This window comes from Oncorhynchus gorbuscha, unplaced genomic scaffold, assembly GCF_021184085.1.
Source record: "Oncorhynchus gorbuscha isolate QuinsamMale2020 ecotype Even-year unplaced genomic scaffold, OgorEven_v1.0 Un_scaffold_1149, whole genome shotgun sequence".
Classification (NCBI taxonomy): Eukaryota; Metazoa; Chordata; class Actinopteri; order Salmoniformes; family Salmonidae; genus Oncorhynchus; species Oncorhynchus gorbuscha.
In genome coordinates this window covers 149026-172500 of record NW_025746015.1, presented here as the reverse complement: position 1 = coordinate 172500, position 23475 = coordinate 149026, and the positions used below count along the sequence as shown (strand labels likewise).

Sequence of the window (23475 nt, the reverse complement as noted above, 5' to 3'; positions counted from 1 at the left end):
AAAACCCCATGTTACCCAACCCCATGTTACCCAAACCCCATGTTACCAAAACCCCATGTTACCAAAAACCCCATGTTACACCAAAACCCCATGTTACCCAACCCCATGTTACCCAAAACCCCATGTTACCCAAAACCCCATGTTACCCAAAACCCATGTTACCCAAACCCACATGTTATCCAAAACCCCATGTTACCCAGAACCCATGTTACCCATACCCACATGTTACCCAAACCCACATGTTACCCAAAACCCCATGTTACCCAAACCCTATGTTACCAAACCCCATGTTACCCATACCCACATGTTACCCAAACCCACATGTTACCCAAAACCCCATGTTACCCAAACCCTATGTTACCGAACCCCATGTTTCCGAACCCCATGTTACCCAAACCCTATGTTACCGAACCCCATGTTACCCAAACCACCATGTTACCCAAACCCCATGTTACCCAAACCCCATGTTACCCAAACCCTATGTTACCAAACCCCATGTTTCCGAACCCCATGTTACCCAAAACCCCATGTTACCGAACCCCATGTTACCCCAACCCCATGTTACCCAAACCCCATGTTACCTAAAACCCCATGACCCCATGTTACCCCAAACCCTATGTTACCAAAACCCCATGTTACCCCAAACCACAAGTTACCAAAACCCCATGTTACCCCAAACCCCATGTTACCAAAACCCCATGTTACCAAAACCCCATGTTACCCCAAACCACAAGTTACCAAAACCCCATGTTACCCCAAACCCCATGTTACCCCAAACCCCATGTTACCAAAACCCCATGTTACCCAAACCCCATGTTACCAAAACCCCATGTTACCAAAACCCCATGTTACCAAAACCCCATGTTACCAAAACCCCATGTTACCCACAACCCCATGTTACCCAAACCCCATGTTACCAAAACCCCATGTTACCCCATGTTACCCAAAACCCCATGTTACCAAAACCCCATGTTACCCACAACCCCATGTTACCCAAACCCCATGTTACCAAAACCCCATGTTACCCCATGTTACCCAAAACCCATGTTACCTGGAACCCCATGTTACCCAGAACCCCATGTTTCTAACTAAATGAATAATGGTGGTTGCAGTCACTCCTTTTAGATTTCTTCCAAGGTTCTAGAAAGATAAACTCATTCTGAACTTGTTATTAAAATTAGAACCACTTCAGGTTTGTCACCACATTTTAAACACCAGTCCACTGCTGACCATCGATTTAAAACACACAACTGACCTAAGATCAGTATGTAGGGTCAGATTCATTCTACTCCTACTCCGTCCCCTGGGCTGCTCTCTCCTCTCCCGGTCCAGCTTCAGCTCTGGAGCTCAGAGAGACCATCTCCATGGCATTGACATAAAGATCCATGCTGCTCACCCTGTTCACTCTCTTCTGCCTCCTGGTGGGCTAGAGAGACACAGCACCAACAGTCAGACATTTACTCTCTAGTATCTCCATTCTCTCCCCCTCCTCTCCCTCTAGTTTAAATCACTTGTAACGTCTGAGTAAATGTCTTTACCTTGTAGTACAGGTAGGAGGTGGTGATTGTTGTCAGTAGGATCAGCAGCACTACAACGTGTCTGATGATGAAGGCTGGCAGAGGAGAGGCTGCAAACAGAAACACCTTTGATGAGGGGACTGATCATCTTCACATAGATCTGTGGGAAATCTGTCAATGACAAAGTTATAAGTCTGGTTCCTGTTCAGTTACCTGTGATGGTGAGGGAGAGGAGCTCACTCTCAGAGGAGAAGTTATGAGAGAAAACATAATTGTCATAAACACAGCTGTAGTTCCCTTGGTGGGAGTCATCTGCAGCAGGGAAGAGGAAGGCAGCAGAGTGATTGACAGCTGGCTGGGTCTGGGTTCTGTTGGAGCCGGTGAACGTGAGGAGGAAGGAGCCTCCTGGGTACTGTGGCTGAGTGGAGCAGGTGATGGTGAAGTTGTAGCCCCTGAACATCTCGGGCCCCTGGTGGCCCCTGAAGACCCCTCCCATTGGGTCAGTCAGGGAGATATCAGGCTGGACCAGGAGATCTGTAACAATAAAAGAGAACAAGACAAACCTCTTCAACTAGTTTCCTATAGATATGACAATAACATCAGCATGTAACAGTGCCAGACACCCTCCCTCACAGGGCAACATGAGTAGTGGGCCTACAGTCACTGAGACAACATATGTTGATATCAGGCTGAAGCAGGACATCTGGAACAAGATAACATGACATGTGACAGTGGTAGTGAGTAGAGACGTTCACTGAGATAACACTCACATACAAAAGCATTCTGGGATATTTAAGTTGTATTTGATTTCTACTTGACTGAGTGATCTATTTAGTAAAGCAGACTGACAAGCTAAACAGTCATCATGAGAGGTGCAGAGGAAGTTGTATGAATGAAGGAAATCAGTTGAATATAATTATAATATGTTGTTATTACCTGAGCAGATCACTGTGAGTCCAGGAAAGAGACGATGACTTCTAAAACACTCCCTCAGTGAAGACTCAGACCCAGAACATGTAACTCCAAACCCTCTAGTGGTGTTTCCAGGTAGTACTGAAACAGTGGAGCCACAACCCAGCTGTCTACACACTACTGTAGCTACACCCTCCTGGTCCTCGTCCTCAGTTCCCACAGTCCTCCACTCTCCCTGGTCGTACCACTCCACTCCACCAGCACAGCGACTGCCTCCTCCCACCAGCCTCACATCATCAGGCTCTGAGAAAAGAAAAGAGAGAGACAGTAATCTTACTGTTTTCTCACTAAAACACACCTATATTGTCTATCATATTCTTCACTCCAGGTGAGAAACAATGTTGACTGAGTGACAAACTGTTTCTTACCTGAGCAGGTGAGTCCAACAGCATTACCAGGTAGGCAGGTGTTGTTCTCTCTGTCTGAGGTGTCACAGTCCAGGAGAAGGGACTCATTGCCTTTACACTGGAACTCTTTATCCCAGGTCTGACCCTCACCTTCTCCATAGAGCCCCCCCTGTAGAGCTGCAGGAGCCCCACAGCCAACATCCCTACAGACGACCTCTGCATCCTGCCGGTCAAAGTCAGCTTCACACACTGAGGCCCAGGACTGATTGGACTTCACCTCCACTCTCCCAGAGCAGAGACCAGCTCCATCCACAAGCCGCACAGACTCTGGAGAAAAAGAGTTGGTTGAACATTCAATCAGTTTTGTTGATGACACTGTCAAGGACTAAACACAAATATGTTGGATAAAAGATTGTAGTTTGTTATGTTTGATACTGTAAGAGGTAGAAATGGGTTCTTAGTCACTCAGGATCGGGTTGGGAATAATGCAGGCAGGAGACAGGAATAAGTTCACTTCACTTTATAGAAAATAAACAGCTGGACATCCATCAGGCAGCTTCACTTCAGTACCATCTGAACTACAATGATCTGCCCATGAACATCTCCCATAAACCAATATGACAAACACAAATATAATGTTTAAATACATCTGACATCTCTCCCTCTATTTACATGAAATAAAAACACATAAAACATGATACATGGTAATATTGTATAATGTATAAATAAATCTCTCAATATGACCAGTCTCTTACCTGAACAGGTCACATGATGATAATATCCACCATCACAGACACCAGGTCCTCCTGTGATGACACACTGTCCAACAGTAGACTCATGTCCACTACACATACTATATATTGTGACTATTCCTCTTCCCGTTTCAAACTGAGGTCCTATAGATTCAGCTACAACATCTCCACAGTTCAGCTCTCTACACAAAATTTTAACCTCTCTCATCATGCTCCAGCACCCAGAACATAGACCCAACCACTCTCCTTCATAGAAGACTTCCACTGTCCCAGAACAGGAAGTGGTCCCATCCACCAGTCTGACTGAGAGTTCAGCTGTAAACAGCAGAGAGGAAAACACAGTGGTGAGGACAGATGATGACAGTGATTCTGTTATTCTAACAGCAGTGATGCTTTGTGGTTGACAAGTAAAAGTAGTTCCATAAAACACTACTTGTTATTGGGTTTTAGAATGGTTTGTATGGACACATGAATTTCTCCATGTGGGATAATAAAGTTGACTACTATTGAACTGCTTTAATCACTGTAGATTTATACTCTACCTACCTGGTGGACTGACGCTTTGAGCCTGGAGATCTGAGGAGAAAGAGAGAGACAGAGGACAAAGAGAGAGACAGAGGAGAAAGAGAGAGACAGAGGAGAAAGAGACAGAGGAGAAAGAGAGAGAAAGAGAGAAACAAAGGAGAAAGAGAGAGACAGAGGAGAAAGAGAGAGAAAGAGAGAGACAGAGGAGAAAGAGAGAGACAGAGGAGAAAGAGAGAGAAAGAGAGAAACAAAGGAGAAAGAGAGAGACAGAGGAGAAAGAGAGAAACAAAGGAGAAAGAGAGAGACAGAGGAGAAAGAGAGAGAAAGAGAGAAACAAAGGAGAAAGAGAGAGACAGAGGAGAAAGAGAGAGAAAGAGAGAAACAAAGGAGAAAGAGAGAAACAAAGGAGAAAGAGAGAGACAGAGGAGAAAGAGAGAGAAAGAGAGAAACAAAGGAGAAAGGGAGGAGTCAGAGGAAGAGAGAGACAGAGGTTAAATGAACATAACATGACCTTTCATGATGTGATGGGGAAGACAGGCTTATCGTTGGTATGGTGCAACAACACCCATGTGTACATACACTATATATACAAAAGCATGTGGACACACCTTCAAATTAGTGGATTCTATTTCAGCCACACACCTTCCTGACAGATGTATAAAATCAAGCACTCAGCCATGCAATCTCCATAGACAAACATTGGCAGTAGAATGGCCTTAATGAAAAGATCAGTGACTTTCAACAATGCAACATCATAGGATGCCACTTTTCCAAGTCAGATGGTCAAAACTCCTCTTCTCCCCCCTCTTAGCTTCTCCACCCTCTCCTCTTCTCCATCCTCTCCTCTTCTCACTTACTCTTCTCCCCCTCTATTCTCCTCCCCCTGTCCCCCTCTTCCCCCCTCTTAGCTTCTCCACCCTCTCCTCTTCTCCATCCTCTCCTCTTCTCACTTACTCTTCTCCCCCTCTATTCTCCTCCCCCTGTCCCCCTCTCTCTCCCCCTCTCCTCTCCTTCTCCTTTTCTCTACCTCAGCTCGCTTCTCCTCCCCTTTCCTCTTCACCCCCTCCTTTCCTCCCCTCCCACATCTCTTCTTACATTACCACTCTCCTCCAATCCCCTCCTCTCTTCTCTTCTCACCCCTCTCTAATTCTCTATCTTCTCCTCCAATCCCCCTCCTCTCTTCTCTTCTCACCCCTCTCTAATTCTCTATCTTCTCCTCCAATCCCCCCACCCTCCTCTCTTCACCCCCTCTTTTCTCCCCCTTTCCTCTTCTCCCCCTCCCCTATTTTATAATCCCTCCTCTCCACTCTTCCCCCTCTCTTCTCCTAATCTCCCCCTTCCCTCTCCTCTTCTTTTCCTCTCCTCTGGTACAGAGTCAATGTGGAGGCTATATACAGGGGGTATTGGTACAGAGTCAATGTGGAGGCTATATACAGAGGTACTGGTACAGAGTCAATGTGGAGGCTATATACAGGGGGTACTGGTACAGAGTCAATGTGGAGGCTATATACAGGGGGTACTGGTAAAGAGTCAATGTGGAGGTTATATACAGGGGGTACTGGTATAGAGTCAATGTGGAGGCTATATACAGGGGGTACTGGTACAGAGTCAATGTGGAGGCTATATACAGGGGGTACTGGTACAGAGTCAATGTGGAGGCTATATACAGGGGGTACTGGTACAGAGTCAATATGGAGGCTATATACAGGGGGTACTGGTACAGAGTCAATGTGGAGGCTATATACAGGGGGTACTGGTACAGAGTCAATGTGGAGGCTATATACAGGGGGTACCGGTACAGAGTCAATGTGGAGGCTATATACAGGGGGTACTGGTACAGAGTCAATGTGGAGGCTATATACAGGGGGTACTGGTACAGAGTCAATGTGGAGGCTATATACAGGGGGTACCGGTACAGAGTCAATGTGGAGGCTATATACAGAGGTACTGGTACAGAGTCAATGTGGAGGCTATATACAGGGGCTACTGGTACAGAGTCAATGTGGAGGCTATATACAGGGGGTACTGGTAAAGAGTCAATGTGGAGGTTATATACAGGGGGTACTGGTACAGAGTCAATGTGGAGGCTATATACAGGGGATACTGGTACAGAGTCAATGTGGAGGCTATATACAGGGGGTACTGGTACAGAGTCAATGTGGAGGCTATATACAGGGGGTACCGGTACAGAGTCAATGTGGAGGCTATATACAGGAGGTACTGGTACAGAGTCAATGTAAATGACTTAAATGCAAATGTAAATATACAGGGGGTACTGGTACAGAGTCAATGTGGAGGCTATATACAGGGGGTACTGGTACGGAGGCAATGTGGAGGCTATATACAGGGGGTACTGGTACAGAGGCAATGTGGAGGCTATATACAGGGGGTACTGGTACAGAGTCAATATGGAGGCTATATACAGGGGTACTGGTACAGAGTCAATGTGGAGGCTATATACAGGGGGTACCGGTACAGAGTCAATGTGGAGGCTATATACAGGGGGTACTGGTACAGAGTCAATGTGGAGGCTATATACAGGGGGTACTGGTACAGAGTCAATATGGAGGCTATATACAGGGGTACCGATACAGAGTCAATGTGGAGGCTATATACAGGGGTACTGGTACAGAGTCAATGTGGAGGCTACATACAGGGGGTACTGGTACAGAGTCAATGTGGAGGCTATATACAGGGGGTACTGGTACAGAGTCAATGTGGAGGCTATATACAGGGGTACTGAAACAGAGTCAATGTGGAGGCTATATACAGGGGGTACTGGGACAGTCAATGTGGAGGCTATATACAGGGGTACTGGTACAGAGTCAATGTGGAGGCTATATACAGGGGTACTGGTACAGATTCAATGTGGAGGTTATATACAGGGGGTACTGGTACAGAGTGAATGTGGAGGCTATATACAGGGGGTACTGGTACAGAGTCAATGTGGAGGCTTTATACAGGGGGTACTGGTACACAGTCAATGTGGAGGCTATATACAGGGGTACTGGTACAGAGTCAACGTAGAGGCTATATTCAGGGGTACTGGTACAGAGTCAGTGTGGAGGCTATATACAGGGGTACTGGTACAGAGTCAACGTAGAGGCTATATTCAGGGGTACTGGTACAGAGTCAATGTGGAGGCTATATACAGAGGTACTGGTACAGAGTCAGTGTGGAGGCTATATACAGAGGTACTGGTACAGAGTCAGTGTGGAGGTTATATACAGGGGGTACTGGTACAGAGTCAATGTGGAGGCAATATACAGAGGTACTGGTACAGAGTCAGTGTGGAGGCTATATACAGAGGTACTGGTACAGAGTCAGTGTGGAGGTTATATACAGGGGGTACTGGTAAAGAGTCAATGTGGAGGCTATATACAGAGGTACTGGTACAGAGTCAGTGTGGAGGTTATATACAGGGGGTACTGGTACAGAGTCAGTGTGGAGGCTATATACAAAGGTACTGGTACAGAGTCAGTGTGGAGGTTATATACAGGGGGTACTGGTACAGAGTCAATGTGGAGGCTATATACAGGGGTACTGGTACAGAGTCAATGTGGAGGCTATATACAGGGGTACTGGTACAGAGTCAATGTGGAGGCTATATACAGGGGGTACTGGTACAGAGTCAATGTGGAGGCTATATACAGGGGGTACCAGTACAGAGTCAATGTGGAGGCTATATACAGGGGATACCAGTACAGAGTCAATGTGGAGGCTATATACAGGGGGTACTGGTACAGAGTCAATGTGGAGGCTATATACAGGGGTACTGGTACAGAGTCAATGTGGAGGCTATATACAGGGGGTACTGGTACAGAGACAATGTGGAGGCTATATACAGGGGTACTGGTACAGAGTCAATGTGGAGGCTATATACAGAGGGTACTGGTACAGAGTCAATGTGGAGGCTATATACAGGGGGTACTGGTACAGAGTCAATGTGGAGGCTATATACAGGGGGTACCGGTACAGAGTCAATGTGGAGGCTATATACAGGGGTACTGGTACAGAGTCAATGTGGAGGTTATATACAGGGGTACTGGTACAGAGTCAATGTGGAGGCTATATACAGGGGTACCGGTACAGAGTCAATGTGGAGACTATATACAGGGGGTACTGGTACAGAGTCAATGTGGAGGCTATATACAGGGGTACTGGTACAGAGTCAATGTGGAGGCTATATACAGGGGGTACTGGTACAGAGACAATGTGGAGGCTATATACAGGGGTACTGGTACAGAGTCAATGTGGAGGCTATATACAGAGGGTACTGGTACAGAGTCAATGTGGAGGCTATATACAGGGGGTACTGGTACAGAGTCAATGTGGAGGCTATATACAGGGGGTACCGGTACAGAGTCAATGTGGAGGCTATATACAGGGGGTACTGGTACAGAGTCAATGTGGAGGCTATATACAGGAGGTACTGGTACAGAGTCAATGTGGAGGCTATATACAGGGGTACCGATACAGAGTCAATGTGGAGGCTATATACAGGGGTACTGGTACAGAGTCAATGTGGAGGCTACATACAGGGGGCACTGGTACCGAGTCAATGTGGAGGCTATATACAGGGGGTACTGGTACAGAGTCAATGTGGAGGCTATATACAGGGGTACCGAAACAGAGTCAATGTGGAGGCTATATACAGGGGTACTGGTACAGAGTCAATGTGGAGGCTATATACAGGGGGTACTGGCACAGTCAATGTGGAGGCTATATACAGGGGTACTGGTACAGAGTCAATGTGGAGGCTATATACAGGGGTACTGGTACAGAGTCAATGTGGAGGTTATATACAGGGGGTACTGGTACAGAGTCAATGTGGAGGCTATATACAGGGGTACTGGTACAGAGTCAACGTAGAGGCTATATTCAGGGGTACTGGTACAGAGTCAGTGTGGAGGCTATATACAGGGGTACTGGTACAGAGTCAACGTAGAGGCTATATTCAGGGGTACTGGTACAGAGTCAATGTGGAGGCTATATACAGAGGTACTGGTACAGAGTCAGTGTGGAGGCTATATACAGAGGTACTGGTACAGAGTCAGTGTGGAGGTTATATACAGGGGGTACTGGTACAGAGTCAATGTGGAGGCTATATACAGAGGTACTGGTACAGAGTCAGTGTGGAGGCTATATACAGAGGTACTGGTACAGAGTCAATGTGGAGGTTATATACAGGGGGTACTGGTACAGAGTCAGTGTGGAGACTATATACAGAGGTACTGGTACAGAGTCAGTGTGGAGGTTATATACAGGGGGTACTGGTACAGAGTCAGTGTGGAGGCTATATACAAAGGTACTGGTACAGAGTCAGTGTGGAGGTTATATACAGGGGGTACTGGTACAGAGTCAATGTGGAGGCTATATACAGGGGTACTGGTACAGAGTCAATGTGGAGGCTATATACAGGGGTACTGGTACAGAGTCAATGTGGAGGCTATGTACAGGGGGTACTGGTACAGAGTCAATGTGGAGGCTATATACAGGGGGTACCAGTACAGAGTCAATGTGGAGGCTATATACAAGGGGTACTGGTACAGAGTCAATGTGGAGGGTATATACAGGGGGTACCAGTACAGAGTCAATGTGGAGGCTATATACAGGGGGTACTGGTACAGAGTCAATGTGGAGGCTATATACAGGGGGTACTGGTACATAGTCAATGTGGAGTCTATATACAGGCGTACTGGTACAGAGTTAATGTGGAGGCTATATACAGGGGTTACCGGTACAAAGTCAATGTGGAGGCTATATACAGGGGGTACTGGTACAGAGTCAATGTGGAGGCTATATACAGGGGGTACTGCCTTTGATACTAATATATGCCATTTAGCAGACGCTTTTATCCAAAGCGACTTACAGTCATGTGTGCATACATTCTACATATGGGTGGTCCCGGGGATTGAACCCACTACCCTGGCGTTACAAGCGCCATGCTCTACCAACTGAGCTACAGAAGGACCACAGAAGGACCACATACTGTGAACCATCAGATCCTCCTCTCCACCCTCTCCGAGTTGGGCATCTCCGGCGCGGCCCACGCTTGGATTGCGTCCTACCTGACAGGTCGCTCCTACCAGGTGGCGTGGCGAGAATCTGTCTCCTCACCACGCGCTCTCACCACTGGTGTCCCCCAGGGCTCTGTTCTAGGCCCTCTCCTATTCTCGCTATACACCAAGTCACTTGGCTCTGTCATAACCTCACATGGTCTCTCCTATCATTGCTATGCAGACGACACACAATTAATCTTCTCCTTTCCCCCTTCTGATGACCAGGTGGCGAATCGCATCTCTGCATGTCTGGCAGACATATCAGTGTGGATGACGGATCACCACCTCAAGCTGAACCTTGGCAAGACGGAGCTGCTCTTCCTCCCGGGGAAGGACTGCCCGTTCCATGATCTCGCCATCACGGTTGACAACTCCATTGTGTCCTCCTCCCAGAGCGCTAAGAACCTTGGCGTGATCCTGGACAACACCCTGTCGTTCTCAACTAACATCAAGGCGGTGGCCCGTTCCTGTAGGTTCATGCTCTACAACATCCGCAGAGTACGACCCTGCCTCACACAGGAAGCGGCGCAGGTCCTAATCCAGGCACTTGTCATCTCCCGTCTGGATTACTGCAACTCGCTGTTGGCTGGGCTCCCTGCCTGTGCCATTAAACCCCTACAACTCATCCAGAACGCCGCAGCCCGTCTGGTGTTCAACCTTCCCAAGTTCTCTCACGTCACCCCGCTCCTCCGCTCTCTCCACTGGCTTCCAGTTGAAGCTCGCATCCGCTACAAGACCATGGTGCTTGCCTACGGAGCTGTGAGGGGAACGGCACCTCAGTACCTCCAGGCTCTGATCAGGCCCTACACCCAAACAAGGGCACTGCGTTCATCCACCTCTGGCCTGCTCGCCTCCCTACCACTGAGGAAGTACAGTTCCCGCTCAGCCCAGTCAAAACTGTTCGCTGCTCTGGCCCCCAATGGTGGAACAAACTCCCTCACGACGCCAGGACAGCGGAGTCAATCACCACCTTCCGGAGACACCTGAAACCCCACCTCTTTAAGGAATACCTAGGATAGGATAAGTAATCCTTCTCACCCCCCTTTAAGATTCAGATGCACTATTGTAAAGTGACTGTTCCACTGGATGTCATAAGGTGAATGCACCAATTTGTAAGTCGCTCTGGATAAGAGCGTCTGCTAAATGACTTAAATGTAAATGTAAAATGGATACTGCTACAGAGTCAATGTGGGGGCTATATACAGGGGTATCGGTATACTAGACTGGTGGGGGTCGGGGAGAGAGTAGAGTTCTGAACTAGACTGGTGGGGGTCAGGGAGAGAGTTGAGTTATGTACTAGACTGGTGGGGGTCAGGTAGAGAGTTGAGTTATGAACTAGACTGGTGGGGGTCAGAGAGAGAGTTGAGTTATGTACTAGACTGGTGGGGGTCAGGGAGAGAGTTGAGTTATGTACTAGACTGGTGGGGGTCAGGGAGAGTGTTGAGTTATGTACTAGACTGGTGGGGGTCAGGGAGAGTTTTGAGTTATGCACGAGACTGTTGGGGTCAGGGAGAGAGTTGAGTTATGTACTAGACTGGTGGGGGCCAGGGAGAGAGTTGAATTATGTACTAGACTGGTGGGGGTCAGGGAGAGAGTTGAGTTATGTACTAGACTGGTGGGGGTCAGGGAGAGAGTTGAGTTTTGTACCAGACTAGTGGTTGTCGGAGCGAGGGTTGAGTTGTGTTCTAGAGAGCTGGGGGTCAAGGAGAGAGATGAGTAGTGCACTAGACTTTTTATTTTTTATTTTTTATTTCACCTTTATTTAACCAGGTAGGCTAGTTGAGAACAAGTTCTCATTTGCAACTGCGACCTGGCCAAGATAAAGCATAGCAGTGTGAACAGACAACACAGAGTTACACATGGAGTAAACAATTAACAAGTCAATAACACAGAGAAAAAAAGGGGAGTCTATATACAATGTGTGCAAAAGGCATGAGGAGGTAGTCGAATAATTACAATATTGCAGATTAACACTGGAGTGATAAATGATCATGTACAGGTAGAGATATTGGTGTGCAAAAGAGCAGAAAAGTAAATAAATAAAAACTGTGGGGATGAGGTAGGTGAAAATGGGTGTGCTATTTACCAATAGATTATGTACAGCTGCAGCGATCGGTTAGCTGCTCAGCTAGCTGATGTTTGAAGTTGGTGAGGGAGATAAAAGTCTCCAACTTCAGCGATTTTTGCAATTCGTTCCAGTCACAGGCAGCAGAGTACTGGAACGAAAGGCGGCCGAATGAGGTGTTGGCTTTAGGGATGATCAATGAGATACACCTGCTGGAGCGCGTGCTACGGATGGGTGTTGCTATCGTGACCAGTGAGCTGAGATAAGGCGGAGCTTTGCCTAGCATGGCCTTGTAGATGACCTGAAGCCAGTGGGTCTGGCGACGAATATGTAGCGAGGGCCAGCCGACTAGAGCATACAAGTCGCAGTGGTGGGTAGTATAAGGTGCTTTAATGACAAAATGGATGGCACTGTGATAAACTGCATCCAGTTTGCTGAGTAGAGTGTTGGAAGCAATTTTGTAGATGACGTCGCCGAAGTCGAGGATCGGTAGGATAGTCAGTTTTACTAGGGTAAGCTTGGCAGCGTGAGTGAAGGAGGCTTTGTTGCGGAATAGAAAGCCGATTCTTGATTTGATTTTCGATTGGAGATGTTTGATATGGGTCTGGAAGGAGAGTTTGCAGTCTAGCCAGACACCTAGGTACTTATAGGTGTCCACATATTCAAGGTCGGAGCCATCCAGTGTGGTGATGCTAGTCGGGCATGCGGGTGCAGGCAGCGATCGGTTGAAAAGCATGCATTTGGTTTTACTAGCGTTTAAGAGCAGTTGGAGGCCACGGAAGGAGTGTTGTATGGCATTGAAGCTCGATTGGAGGTTAGATAGCACAGTGTCCAATGACGGGCCGAAAGTGTATACAATGGTGTCGTCTGCGTAGAGGTGGATCAGGGAATCGCCCGCAGCAAGAGCAACATCATTGATATATACAGAGAAAAGGGTCGGCCCGAGAATTGAACCCTGTGGCACCCCCATAGAGACCGCCAGAGGACCGGACAACATGCCCTCCGATTTGACACACTGAACTCTGTCTGCAAAGTAATTGGTGAACCAGGCAAGGCAGTCATCCGAAAAACCGAGGCTACTGAGTCTGCCGATAAGAATATGGTGATTGACAGAGTCGAAAGCCTTGGCAAGGTCGATGAAGACTTGTTGGGGTCGGGAGGATAATTCAGTGATGTACTAGACAGGTTTGTTTCAGGGAGAGAGTTGAGTTCTGTACTAGACAGGTGGGGGTACTCGACAGGCAGACAGGTAGAAAACACATGTTGACTCCCCCTGTAGAGAAACATCAACGCCATCCTCCTCTTTCATGCATCTTACATGTCTATGACTCTGTCATACAGGACACCAATGCTATGGGTGACAATATAATAAACCACACAGTATCTAGAACTACAAATTATTAAATATTTACTGACTAGAAATATAATAAACCACACAGTATCTAGAACTACACAATTATTAAATATTTACTGACTAGAAATATAATAAACCACACAGTATCTAGAACTACACAATTATTAAATATTTACTGACTAGAAATATAATAAACCACACAGTATCTAGAACTACACAATTATTAAATATTTACTGACTAGAAATATAATAAACCACACAGTATCTAGAACTACACAATTATTAAATATTTACTGACTAGAAATATAATAAACCAATAAACACAGTATCTAGAACTACACAATTATTAAATATTTACTGACTAGAAATATAATAAACCACACAGTATCTAGAACTACACAATTATTAAATATTTACTGACTAGAAATATAATAAACCACACAGTATCTAGAACTACACAATTATTAAATATTTACTGACTAGAAATATAATAAACCACACAGTATCTAGAACTACACAATTATTAAATTTATTTACTGACTAGAAATATAATAAACCACACAGTATCTAGAACTACACAATTATTAAATATTTACTGACTAGAAATATAATAAACCACACAGTATCTAGAACTACACAATTATTAAATATTTACTGACTAAATAAACCACACAGTATCTTACTTATTAAATATTTACTGACTATCTAGAACTACACAATTATTAAATATTTACTGACTAGAAATATAATAAACCACACAGTATCTAGAACTACACAATTATTAAATATTTACTGACTAGAAATATAATAAACCACACAGTATCTAGAACTACACAATTATTAAATATTTACTGACTAGAAATATAATAAACCACACAGTATCTAGAACTACACAATTATTAAATATTTACTGACTAGAAATATAATAAACCACACAGTATCTAGAACTACACAATTATTAAATATTTACTGACTAGAAATATAATAAACCACACAGTATCTAGAACTACACAATTATTAAATATTTACTGACTAGAAATATAATAAACCACACAGTATCTAGAACTACACAATTATTAAATATTTACTGACTAAACACAGAAATATAATATTGAACCACACAGTATCTAGAACTACACAATTATTAAATATTTACTGACTAGAAATATAATAAACCACACAGTATCTAGAACTATACAATTATTAAATATTTACTGACTAGAAATATAATAAACCACACAGTATCTAGAACTACACAATTATTAAATATTTACTGACTAGAAATATAATAAACCACACAGTATCTAGAACTATATTAAATATTTACTGACTAAAATATAATAAACCACACAGTAAGAACTATACAATTTACTGACTAGGAAATACAATAAACATACACATTATCTAGAACTACTGTCACAACCTGACCAGCTGTGACAACTATAAAATGTCAAAGTGAACTTAAAAGCTGTTTGGCCCAAAACAGACAGGACACGGTGGCAGACGATCTGAAACAAATGGACAATGTAGAGACAATGTGAGCATGGCCTTGCTATTGAGAGAGGTCATCATAGGCAGAGAGAAGACAGGCTATGTGCCCACTACTTACAAAATGAGGTGGAAACTGAGCTGCACCTCCTAACCTCCTGCCAAATGTACGTTGATATAAGAGACATACAGTGTTAAATCATGTCAGCAGAATGTGTGACCTGTTTTGATGAGAACAGGGTAACCAGTGGAGAAGAAACACCACAGTAAATAAAACCTAGGACGAGATTTATCACTTTAGGTCATTTCCCTTGACATTTTTACTTCTACTAGTTGTACACACAGCTCACACTCTCCTACACACCAGCTGACTGAGAGGGCCCTAGAGGAGCCGGCTGGCTGAGAGGGCCCTAGTGGAGCCTGGTGGCTGAGAGGGCCCTAGTGGAGCCAGGTGGCTGAGAGGGCCCTAGTGGAGCCTGGTGGCTGAGAGGGCCCTAGTGGAGCCAGGTGGCTGAGAGGGCCCTAGTGGAGCCAGCTGGCTGAGAGGAGCTTAGTGGAGCCAGGTGGCTGAGAGGGCCCTAGTGGAGCCTGGTGGCTGTGAGGGCCCTAGTGGAGCCTGGTGGCTGAGAGGGCCCTAATGGAGCCAGGTGGCTGAGAGGAGCTTAGTGGAGCCAGGTGGCTGAGAGGAGCTTAGTGGAGCCAGGTGGCTGAGAGGAGCTTAGTGGAGCCAGGTGGCTGAGAGGGCCCTAATGGAGCCAGGTGGCTGAGAGGAGCTTAGTGGAGCCAGGTGGCTGAGAGGAGCTTGGTGGAGCCAGGTGGCTGAGAGGAGCTTAGTGGAGCCAGGTGGCTGAGAGGAGCTTAGTGGAGCCAGGTGGCGGAGAGGAGCTTAGTGGAGCCAGGTGGCTGAGAGGGCCCTAGTGGAGCCAGGTGGCTGAGAGGAGCTTAGTGGAGCCAGGTGGCTGAGAGGAGCTTAGTGGAGCCAGGTGGCTGAGAGGGCCCTAGTGGAGCCAGGTGGCTGAGAGGGCCCTAGTGGAGCCAGGTGCCTGAGAGGAGCTTAGTGGAGCCAGGTGGCTGAGAGGAGCTTAGTGGAGCCAGGTGGCTGAGAGGGCCCTAGTGGAGCCAGGTGCCTGAGAGGGCCCTAGTGGAGCCAGGTGGCTGAGAGGAGCTTAGTGGAGCCAGGTGGCTGAGAGGGCCCTAGTGGAGCCTGGTGGCTGAGAGGGCCCTAGTGGAGCCAGGTGGCTGAGAGGGTCCTGGTGGAGCCAGGTGGCTGAGAGGAGCTTAGTGGAGCCAGGTGGCTGAGAGGAGCTTAGTGGAGCCAGGTGGCTGAGAGGGCCCTAGTGGAGCCAGGTGGCTGAGAGGGCCCTAGTGGAGCCAGGTGCCTGAGAGGGCCCTAGTCGAGGCAGGTGGCTGAGAGGGCCATAGTGGAGCCAGGTGCCTGAGAGGGCCCTAGTGGAGCCAGGTGCCTGAGAGGAGCTTAGTGGAGCCAGGTGGCTGAGAGGGCCCTAGTGGAGCCAACAAGCTGAAAGGGCCCTAGTGGAACCGGCTGACTGAGAGGGCCCCAGTGGAGCCGGCTGACTGAGAGGGCCCCAGTGGAGCAGGCTGGCTGAGAGGGCCTTAGTGGAGCCGGCTGACTGAGAGGGCCCCAGTGGAGCCGGCTGACTGAGAGGGCCCCAGTGGAGCAGGCTGGCTGAGAGGGCCTTAGTGGAGCCGGCTGACTGAGAGGGCCCCAGTGGAGCCGGCTGACTGAGAGGGCCCCAGTGGAGCAGGCTGGCTGAGAGGGCCTTAGTGGAGCCGGCTGTCTGAGAGGGCCTTAGTGGAGCCGGCTGGCTGAGAGGGCCCTAGTGGAGCCGGCTGACTGAGAGGGCCCCAGTGGAGCAGGCTGGCTGAGAGGGCCTTAGTGGAGCCGGCTGTCTGAGAGGGCCATTGTGGAGCAGGCTGGTTTAGAGGGCCCCAGTGGAGCAGGCTGGCTCAGAGGGCCTTAGTGGAGCCGGCTGTCTGAGAGGGCCATTGTGGAGCAGGCTGGCTGAGAGGGCCTTAGTGGAGCCGGCTGTCTGAGAGGGCCATTGTGGAGCCGGCTGACTGAGAGGGCCCTAGTGTAGCCGGCTGACTGAGAGGGCCCTAGTGGAGCCGGCTGACTGAGAGGGCCCCAGTGGAGCAGGCTGGCTGAGAGGGCCTTAGTGGAGCCGGCTGACTGAGAGGGCCCCAGTGGAGCCGGCTGACTGAGAGGGCCCCAGTGGAGCAGGCTGGCTGAGAGGGCCTTAGTGGAGCCGGCTGTCTGAGAGGGCCCTAGTGGAGCAGGCTGGCTGAGAGGGCCTTAGTGGAGCCGGCTGGCTGAGAGGGCCCTAGTGGAGCCGGCTGACTGAGAGGGCCCCAGTGGAGCAGGCTGGCTGAGAGGGCCTTAGTGGAGCCGGCTGTCTGAGAGGGCCATTGTGGAGCAGGCTGGTTTAGAGGGCCCCAGTGGAGCAGGCTGGCTGAGAGGGCCTTAGTGGAGCCGGCTGTCTGAGAGGGCCATTGTGGAGCCGGCTGACTGAGAGGGCCCTAGTTTAGCCGGCTGACTGAGAGGGCCATAGTGGAGCCCTTCCCTTACTCTTTCTCTCTTCTCTACAAATCTCTCTCCCCCCCTCTCTTCCCTCCCCCCTCTCTACATAATATATACTCTCATTCATTTACATAGAGAAAGATACAATCAATCATTGACACACTGAATATACAACAGTCAGATGCAGGACACCATCACAACTTAACTGACATTAGTGCCTGTCCCCAGATGGACAGTTAGACTACAGTAAAGTACATTTACAGGTGATCACATCATTGTCCTGCTTTGAGACACATTTTTACTGTCTGCGTCCAGTTGCATGTTATTTTACTAACCCTGCAAATTATAATATATCTTACAATATCAAATCATATCTCAGTAACTGTCACAAGTGTATATCACTATAACAGCATCCTCCTCCTCAGTCTGTCAGTGAGTAAGAACTATCTCTCTCTCCTATCTCTCTCTACTATCTCTCTCTCTCTCCCTCCTCCCCTGTCTCCTCCTCAGTCTGTCAGTGAGTAAGAACTATCTGTCTCTCCTATCTCTCTCTCTCCCTCCTCCCCTGTCTCCTCCTCAGTCTGTCAGTGAGTAAGAACTATCTCTCTCTCCTATCTCTCTCTCTCTCCCTCCTCCCCTGTCTCCTCCTCAGGCTGTCAGTGAGTAAGAACTATCTCTCTCTCCTATCTCTCTCTCTCTCTCCCTCCTCCCCTGTCTCCTCCTCAGGCTGTCAGTGAGTAAGATCTCTCTCTCCTATCTCTCTCTCCTATATCTCTCTCTCCCTTCTCCCCTGTCTCCTCCTCAGTCTGTCAGTGAGTAAGAACTATCTCTCTCTCCTATCTCTCTCTCCTATATCTCTCTCTCCCTTCTCCCCTGTCTCCTCCTCAGTCTGTCAGTGAGTAAGAACTATCTCTCTCTCTCTCCCTCCTCCCCTGTCTCCTCCTCAGTCTGTCAGTGAGTAAGAACTATCTCTCTCTCCTATCTCTCTCTCTCCCTCCTCCCCTGTCTCCTCCTCAGTCTGTCAGTGAGTAAGAACTATCTCTCTCTCCTATCTCTCTCTCTCTCCCTCCTCCCCTGTCTCCTCCTCAGGCGGTCAGTGAGTAAGAACGATCTCTCTCCCCCAGCCTTGTGGTTGATAAAAAAAAAAATTGAGCACACTGCCATGCAATCTCCATAGACAAACATTGACAGTATAATGGCCTTCCTGAAGAACTCAGTGACAATCAACACGTCACCATCATAGTATGCTACCTTTCCAACAAGTCTGTTGGTCTAATTTCCACCCTGCTTTAGCTGCCCCGGTCAACTGTAAGTGCTGTTATTGTGACGTGGAAACGTCTAGGAGCAGCAGTGGCTTAGCCTCGAAGTGGTAGCTCACACAAGCTCACAGAACGGGACCGCGAGTGCTGAAGTTCGTCGCGTGTAAAAATCATCTGTCCTCGGTTGCAACACTCACTTCCAAATTCCAAACTTCCTCTGGAAGAAACTTCAGCACAAGAACTGTTCGTCTGGAGCTTCATGAAATGGGTTTCTACAGCAGAGCAGCAGCACACAAGCCTAAGATCACCATGTGCAATGCCAAGCGTCTGCTGGAGTGGAAACACTTTCTCTGGAGTGTTGAATCACGTTTCACCATCTGGCAGTCCGTACCACAAACCTGGGTTTGGCAGATGCCAGGAGAACACTACCTGCCCCAAAGCATAGTGCCAACTGTAAAGTTTGGTGGAGGAGGAATAATGGTCTGGGGTTGTTTTTAATGGATCGGGTTAGGCCCCTTAGTTTCATTGAAGGGAAATCTAATCGCTACAGCATACAATGACATTCTAGACTATTCTGTGCTTCCAACTTTGTGGCAACAGTTTGGGGAAGGCCCTTTCCTGTTTCAGCATGACAATGCCCCTGTACACAAAGCGAGGTCCATACAGAAATAGTTTGTTGAGATCGATGTGGAAGAACTTTACTGGCCTTCACAGAGCCCTGACCTAAACCCCATTGAATACCTTTAGGGATGAATTGAAACGTTGACTGAGCCATGCCTAATCGCCCAACCTCACTAATGCTGTTGTGGCTGAATGGAAGCAAGTCCCCGCAGCAATGTTCCAACATCTAGTGGAAAGCCTTCCCAGAAGAGTGGAGGCTGTTATAGCAGCAAAGGGGGGGACCAACTCCATATTAATGCCCATGATTTTGGAATGAGATGTTAGATGAGCAGGTGTCCACATACTTTTGGTCATGTAGTGTACATTCCCCTTCCATGCAAATGTGTAACTCTCTTTGCAGATGAGATTAAATCTAATTAAATATATATATATATATAATTTTTTTCATGATTAATTTCAGAGGTCAGGGGTCAAGCTGAGCCGGACCAAGAGTGGAAAAGGTTGCTGGTTATGATGACATCACTGGTGAGAAGTCAGTAAAGACAAGATATTCAGTTGGCTGCATGTTAGTCTGTCAGCCCTATCTCTGTTGACATCTCACTTTCTCTCCACGTCTTCTCTCTCTCTCTCTCTTCCTGACAGATAGCATCAGACCTGTTGCCTTGGTAACAGACCTCTATCATCTACACCCCCCTTCTCCTACTCTAACATCAGAACAATATAATATATAATATGTCAAGTATTAGTAGTTCCATAAAACACTACTTGTTATTGGGTTTTAGAATGGTTTGTATGGACACATGACTTTCTTCATGTGGTATAATAAATTTGACTAATATTGAACTATTATAATCACTGTAGATTTATACTCTACCTACCTGGTGGACTGACGCTTTGAGCCTGGAGATCTGAGGAGAAAGAGAGAGACAGAGGAGAAAGAGAGAGACAGAGGAGGAAGAGAGAGGCAGAGGTTAAATCAACATAACATGACCTTTCATGATATGATGGGGATGACAGTGGTATGGTGCAACAACACCCATGTGTAAACACATTCCCCATCTCTCCCCACCCCTCCTCTCTCACCTATCTTGCTCTATGCGCTCCTTTCCCATCGCCCCTCCCTTTCTCTCTCCCCTCCCTTTCTCTCTCCTCCTCCTCAAATCTCGCTCCCCACCCCTCCTCTCTTCTCTTCTCATCTCTCTCTCTCTCTCTCTCTCTCTCTCTCTCTCTCTCTCTCTCTCTCTCTCTCTCTCTCTCTCTCTCTCTCTCTCTGTCTCTCTCTCTCTCTCTCTCTCTCTCTCTCTCTCTCTCTCATTCTCTCTCTCTTCGTGACGTATAGTGTTGGACCTGTTGATCTTGACTCAGCTCATAGACCTCTATCATCTACACCCCTCCCTTCTCCTACTCTAACATAACACCAATATAATATATAATACATAATATATACTCTCATTTATTTACATAGAGACAGATACAATCAATCATTGACACACTGAATATACAACAGTCAGATGCAGGACACCATCACAACTTAACTGACATTAGTGCCTGTCCCCAGATGGACAGTTAGACTACAGTAAAGTACATTTACAGGTGATCACATCATTGTCCTGCTTTGAGACACATTTTTACTGTCTGCTACCAGTTGCATGTTATTTTACTAACCCTGCAAATGATAATATATCTTCCAATATCAAATCATATCTCAGTAACTGTCACAAGTGTATATCAGTGTAGCAAAATCCTACCTGTGCTCCACAACAGGGTCATCAGTACCACTGCAGGTATCATATCTGTCTCTAACTGGGGCTCCACAGTCTGCTGTCATAAAGAATGGACTGAAGAGTGAAAAATACTGCTAGGCTTTATGACTTCTCTCTCATTATGTCCTAACTTCAATGATGTGAGATTAACTTCTGAGCAACTTATCTTGGATCAGTGGTTGAACACTACAGCAAACTGATATGTTAAAAAAACTCCACAGGAAACTGTTGACAGAGCAGCAACGTTACACATAGTGTCCTATAATATCACCTCTAACTTTCTACTGCTTGAGTTCAACTCTTATAGAATATTGGCTTAATGTTTCAGCACCTAAATATAAACAGTACCAGCACCCAAAATGGGTTCTGATGAGGTCTCATGTTAGAGCAGGAGAAGGGGGGATGTGGTGTAGAAGCTAGAGGTCTGTTACCCAGGTCAACTCAACAGGCCTGATGCTGTATGTCAGGGTCAGGCTGGGCCAAGAGAGGAACAGGTTACTGGTTATGATGACATCACTGGTGAGAAGACAGTGGTAAAAATATGAAGAGGAGAGGAGAGGAGAGGAGAGGAGAGGAGAGGAGAGGAGATGAGAAGGAGAGGAGAGAAAGAAGAGGGGAGATGAGAGGGGAAGAAGAGGAGAGAGAGAAGAGGGGAGAAGGGGAAGATGAGAGGGGGGGAGATGAGAGGGGAGAAGAGGAGAGGGGAGATTAGCGGGGAAGATGAGAGGGGAGAAAAGTGGAGAGAGAGAAGTGGAGAGGGGAGAGAAGAAGAGTATGGGAGATGGGGGGGGGTCCTGCTTGTCTTTTACTGCTGGCTCAAAACAACACATGACCTGCAAACAGGATATGATTCATGTGTGAGTACTAAAAGCACATGAATATAGTATATTATAGTATATTTATTATATATGTGGGTCTGATAAGTAAACACTCTTAATTTATCACTCAGAAGAACATTTGCACTATGTAACCAAACACATGTGAAACCTCATGATATGAGTGATAAGAAGTGTTTAAAAAGGTGAGTTCAGAACCCTGTAGACTACTGCACTACTTCTGAAGAAGACCAGAGTCCTTTCAGAATGAAGACTGCTATAGTTCTGATGGTGTTGCTGTTCTGTCTGTCTGGGGCCTGGACTCAGGGAGAGAATGGAGGGGTGACATCTCAGAAGAGCATTTCACAGTAAAGTCTACACCTGTTGTACCACAGAAAAGGTATAATGTTTTAATTCTTCATCGTTGGTTCTCATTTCACAGTAATGTCTACACCTGTTGTATTCAACACATTATATTCATGTTTATGTATTTAAGACACTGCATCTCAGTGCAAGAGGTGTCACTGAAGTACCTGGTTTGAATCCAGGCTGCATCATATCCTGTGATGGGGGTCCCATAGAGTGGTGCACAATGGGTCCAGCGTTGTCCGGGTTTGGCTGGGATTGGAAATAACTATTTGTTCCTAAATGACTGCGTGGGAGGATTTTCCAGTCTTCTGGTGATTCTCAGTCACCTCTACTGTTCTCTTTGAAGTAGATAATCAATGAGTTTAAATACTAGACATGTGTTAGCAGAATGAAGGCTGAGCCCATGTGACTGTACAGAGCTGGATCAACATCGAGTCAACTATTAGACATGTAAAGAACAGAACATAAACAGAATCTGTGTAGATGAGGCAAGGTAGACTAACAAGATGTGACTGGTCTGAACCTTATCTGATCTGGTGAAGGCTACTGGACAGACACATGGGTCTGTCCATATCTCATTATATCACAACGGTTTGATTTGTCTTATCTTAGCAATTTCTTCTCAGCTAGCTACATAGCCGTCTTTGTATCAAAAGATAATTACGTAATTATCGTATTTCGCCGTCCTAACGTAGTCTTCACTAGTCTTCACTAGCCAGCTAGCTAACGTCCACTGATTAGCTGCACTGGAGAAACTGTTACACTCAACTGAACGACTTGATTAGTTTAGTGTTAGCTAGCTACATAGCTGTCTTTGCTGTCTTCGTATCATCGTATCATCGTATCCAAGATAATTGTGTTGTTTAGGTTTAGAGTGTGTAGTCTTAGAGTGATTATCTTAATTTACCGAGGTTAGCTAGCCAGCTATTTGTCGTCCTTAACGTAGGTGACTCTGCTAGCTAGCCAACAGCTAGCCAACGCTAGCCAACGTCTTCTGTATAGAACTCAACTACCGGTCGCATTCACA

The 23475-nt window shown here is 46.8% G+C and overlaps 1 protein-coding gene across 1 annotated transcript; it reads right to left on the bottom strand.

The window, feature by feature from the left end:
- Positions 1 to 1065: 1065 nt before the first annotated feature.
- LOC124021624 (deleted in malignant brain tumors 1 protein-like) lies at positions 1066 to 21345 on the bottom strand. Its single transcript, XM_046336762.1, has 9 exons — positions 21250 to 21345; positions 20380 to 20409; positions 4135 to 4164; positions 3592 to 3903; positions 2858 to 3163; positions 2454 to 2732; positions 1731 to 2051; positions 1539 to 1627; positions 1066 to 1426 (listed from the first exon to the last, which is right to left on the bottom strand). Exons 1-9 carry the CDS (start codon positions 21290 to 21292, stop codon positions 1292 to 1294), a joined length of 1545 nt encoding a protein of 514 aa, XP_046192718.1. The 5' UTR covers positions 21293 to 21345; the 3' UTR covers positions 1066 to 1291.
- Between the last annotated feature and the right edge of the window lie 2130 nt (positions 21346 to 23475).

Excerpts from the sequence above, each read along its gene's own strand:
- LOC124021624 (XM_046336762.1), bottom strand. The coding sequence starts at position 21,292 with ATGATACCTGCAGTGGTACTGATGACCCTGTTGTGGAGCACAG. Across the intron at positions 2,052-2,453 it reads ACTCACAGTGATCTGCTCAG|ATCTCCTGGTCCAGCCTGAT; the intron begins GTAATAACAACA and ends TTATTGTTACAG. Across the intron at positions 1,628-1,730 it reads CCTCTCCCTCACCATCACAG|CCTCTCCTCTGCCAGCCTTC; the intron begins GTAACTGAACAG and ends TTCTGTTTGCAG.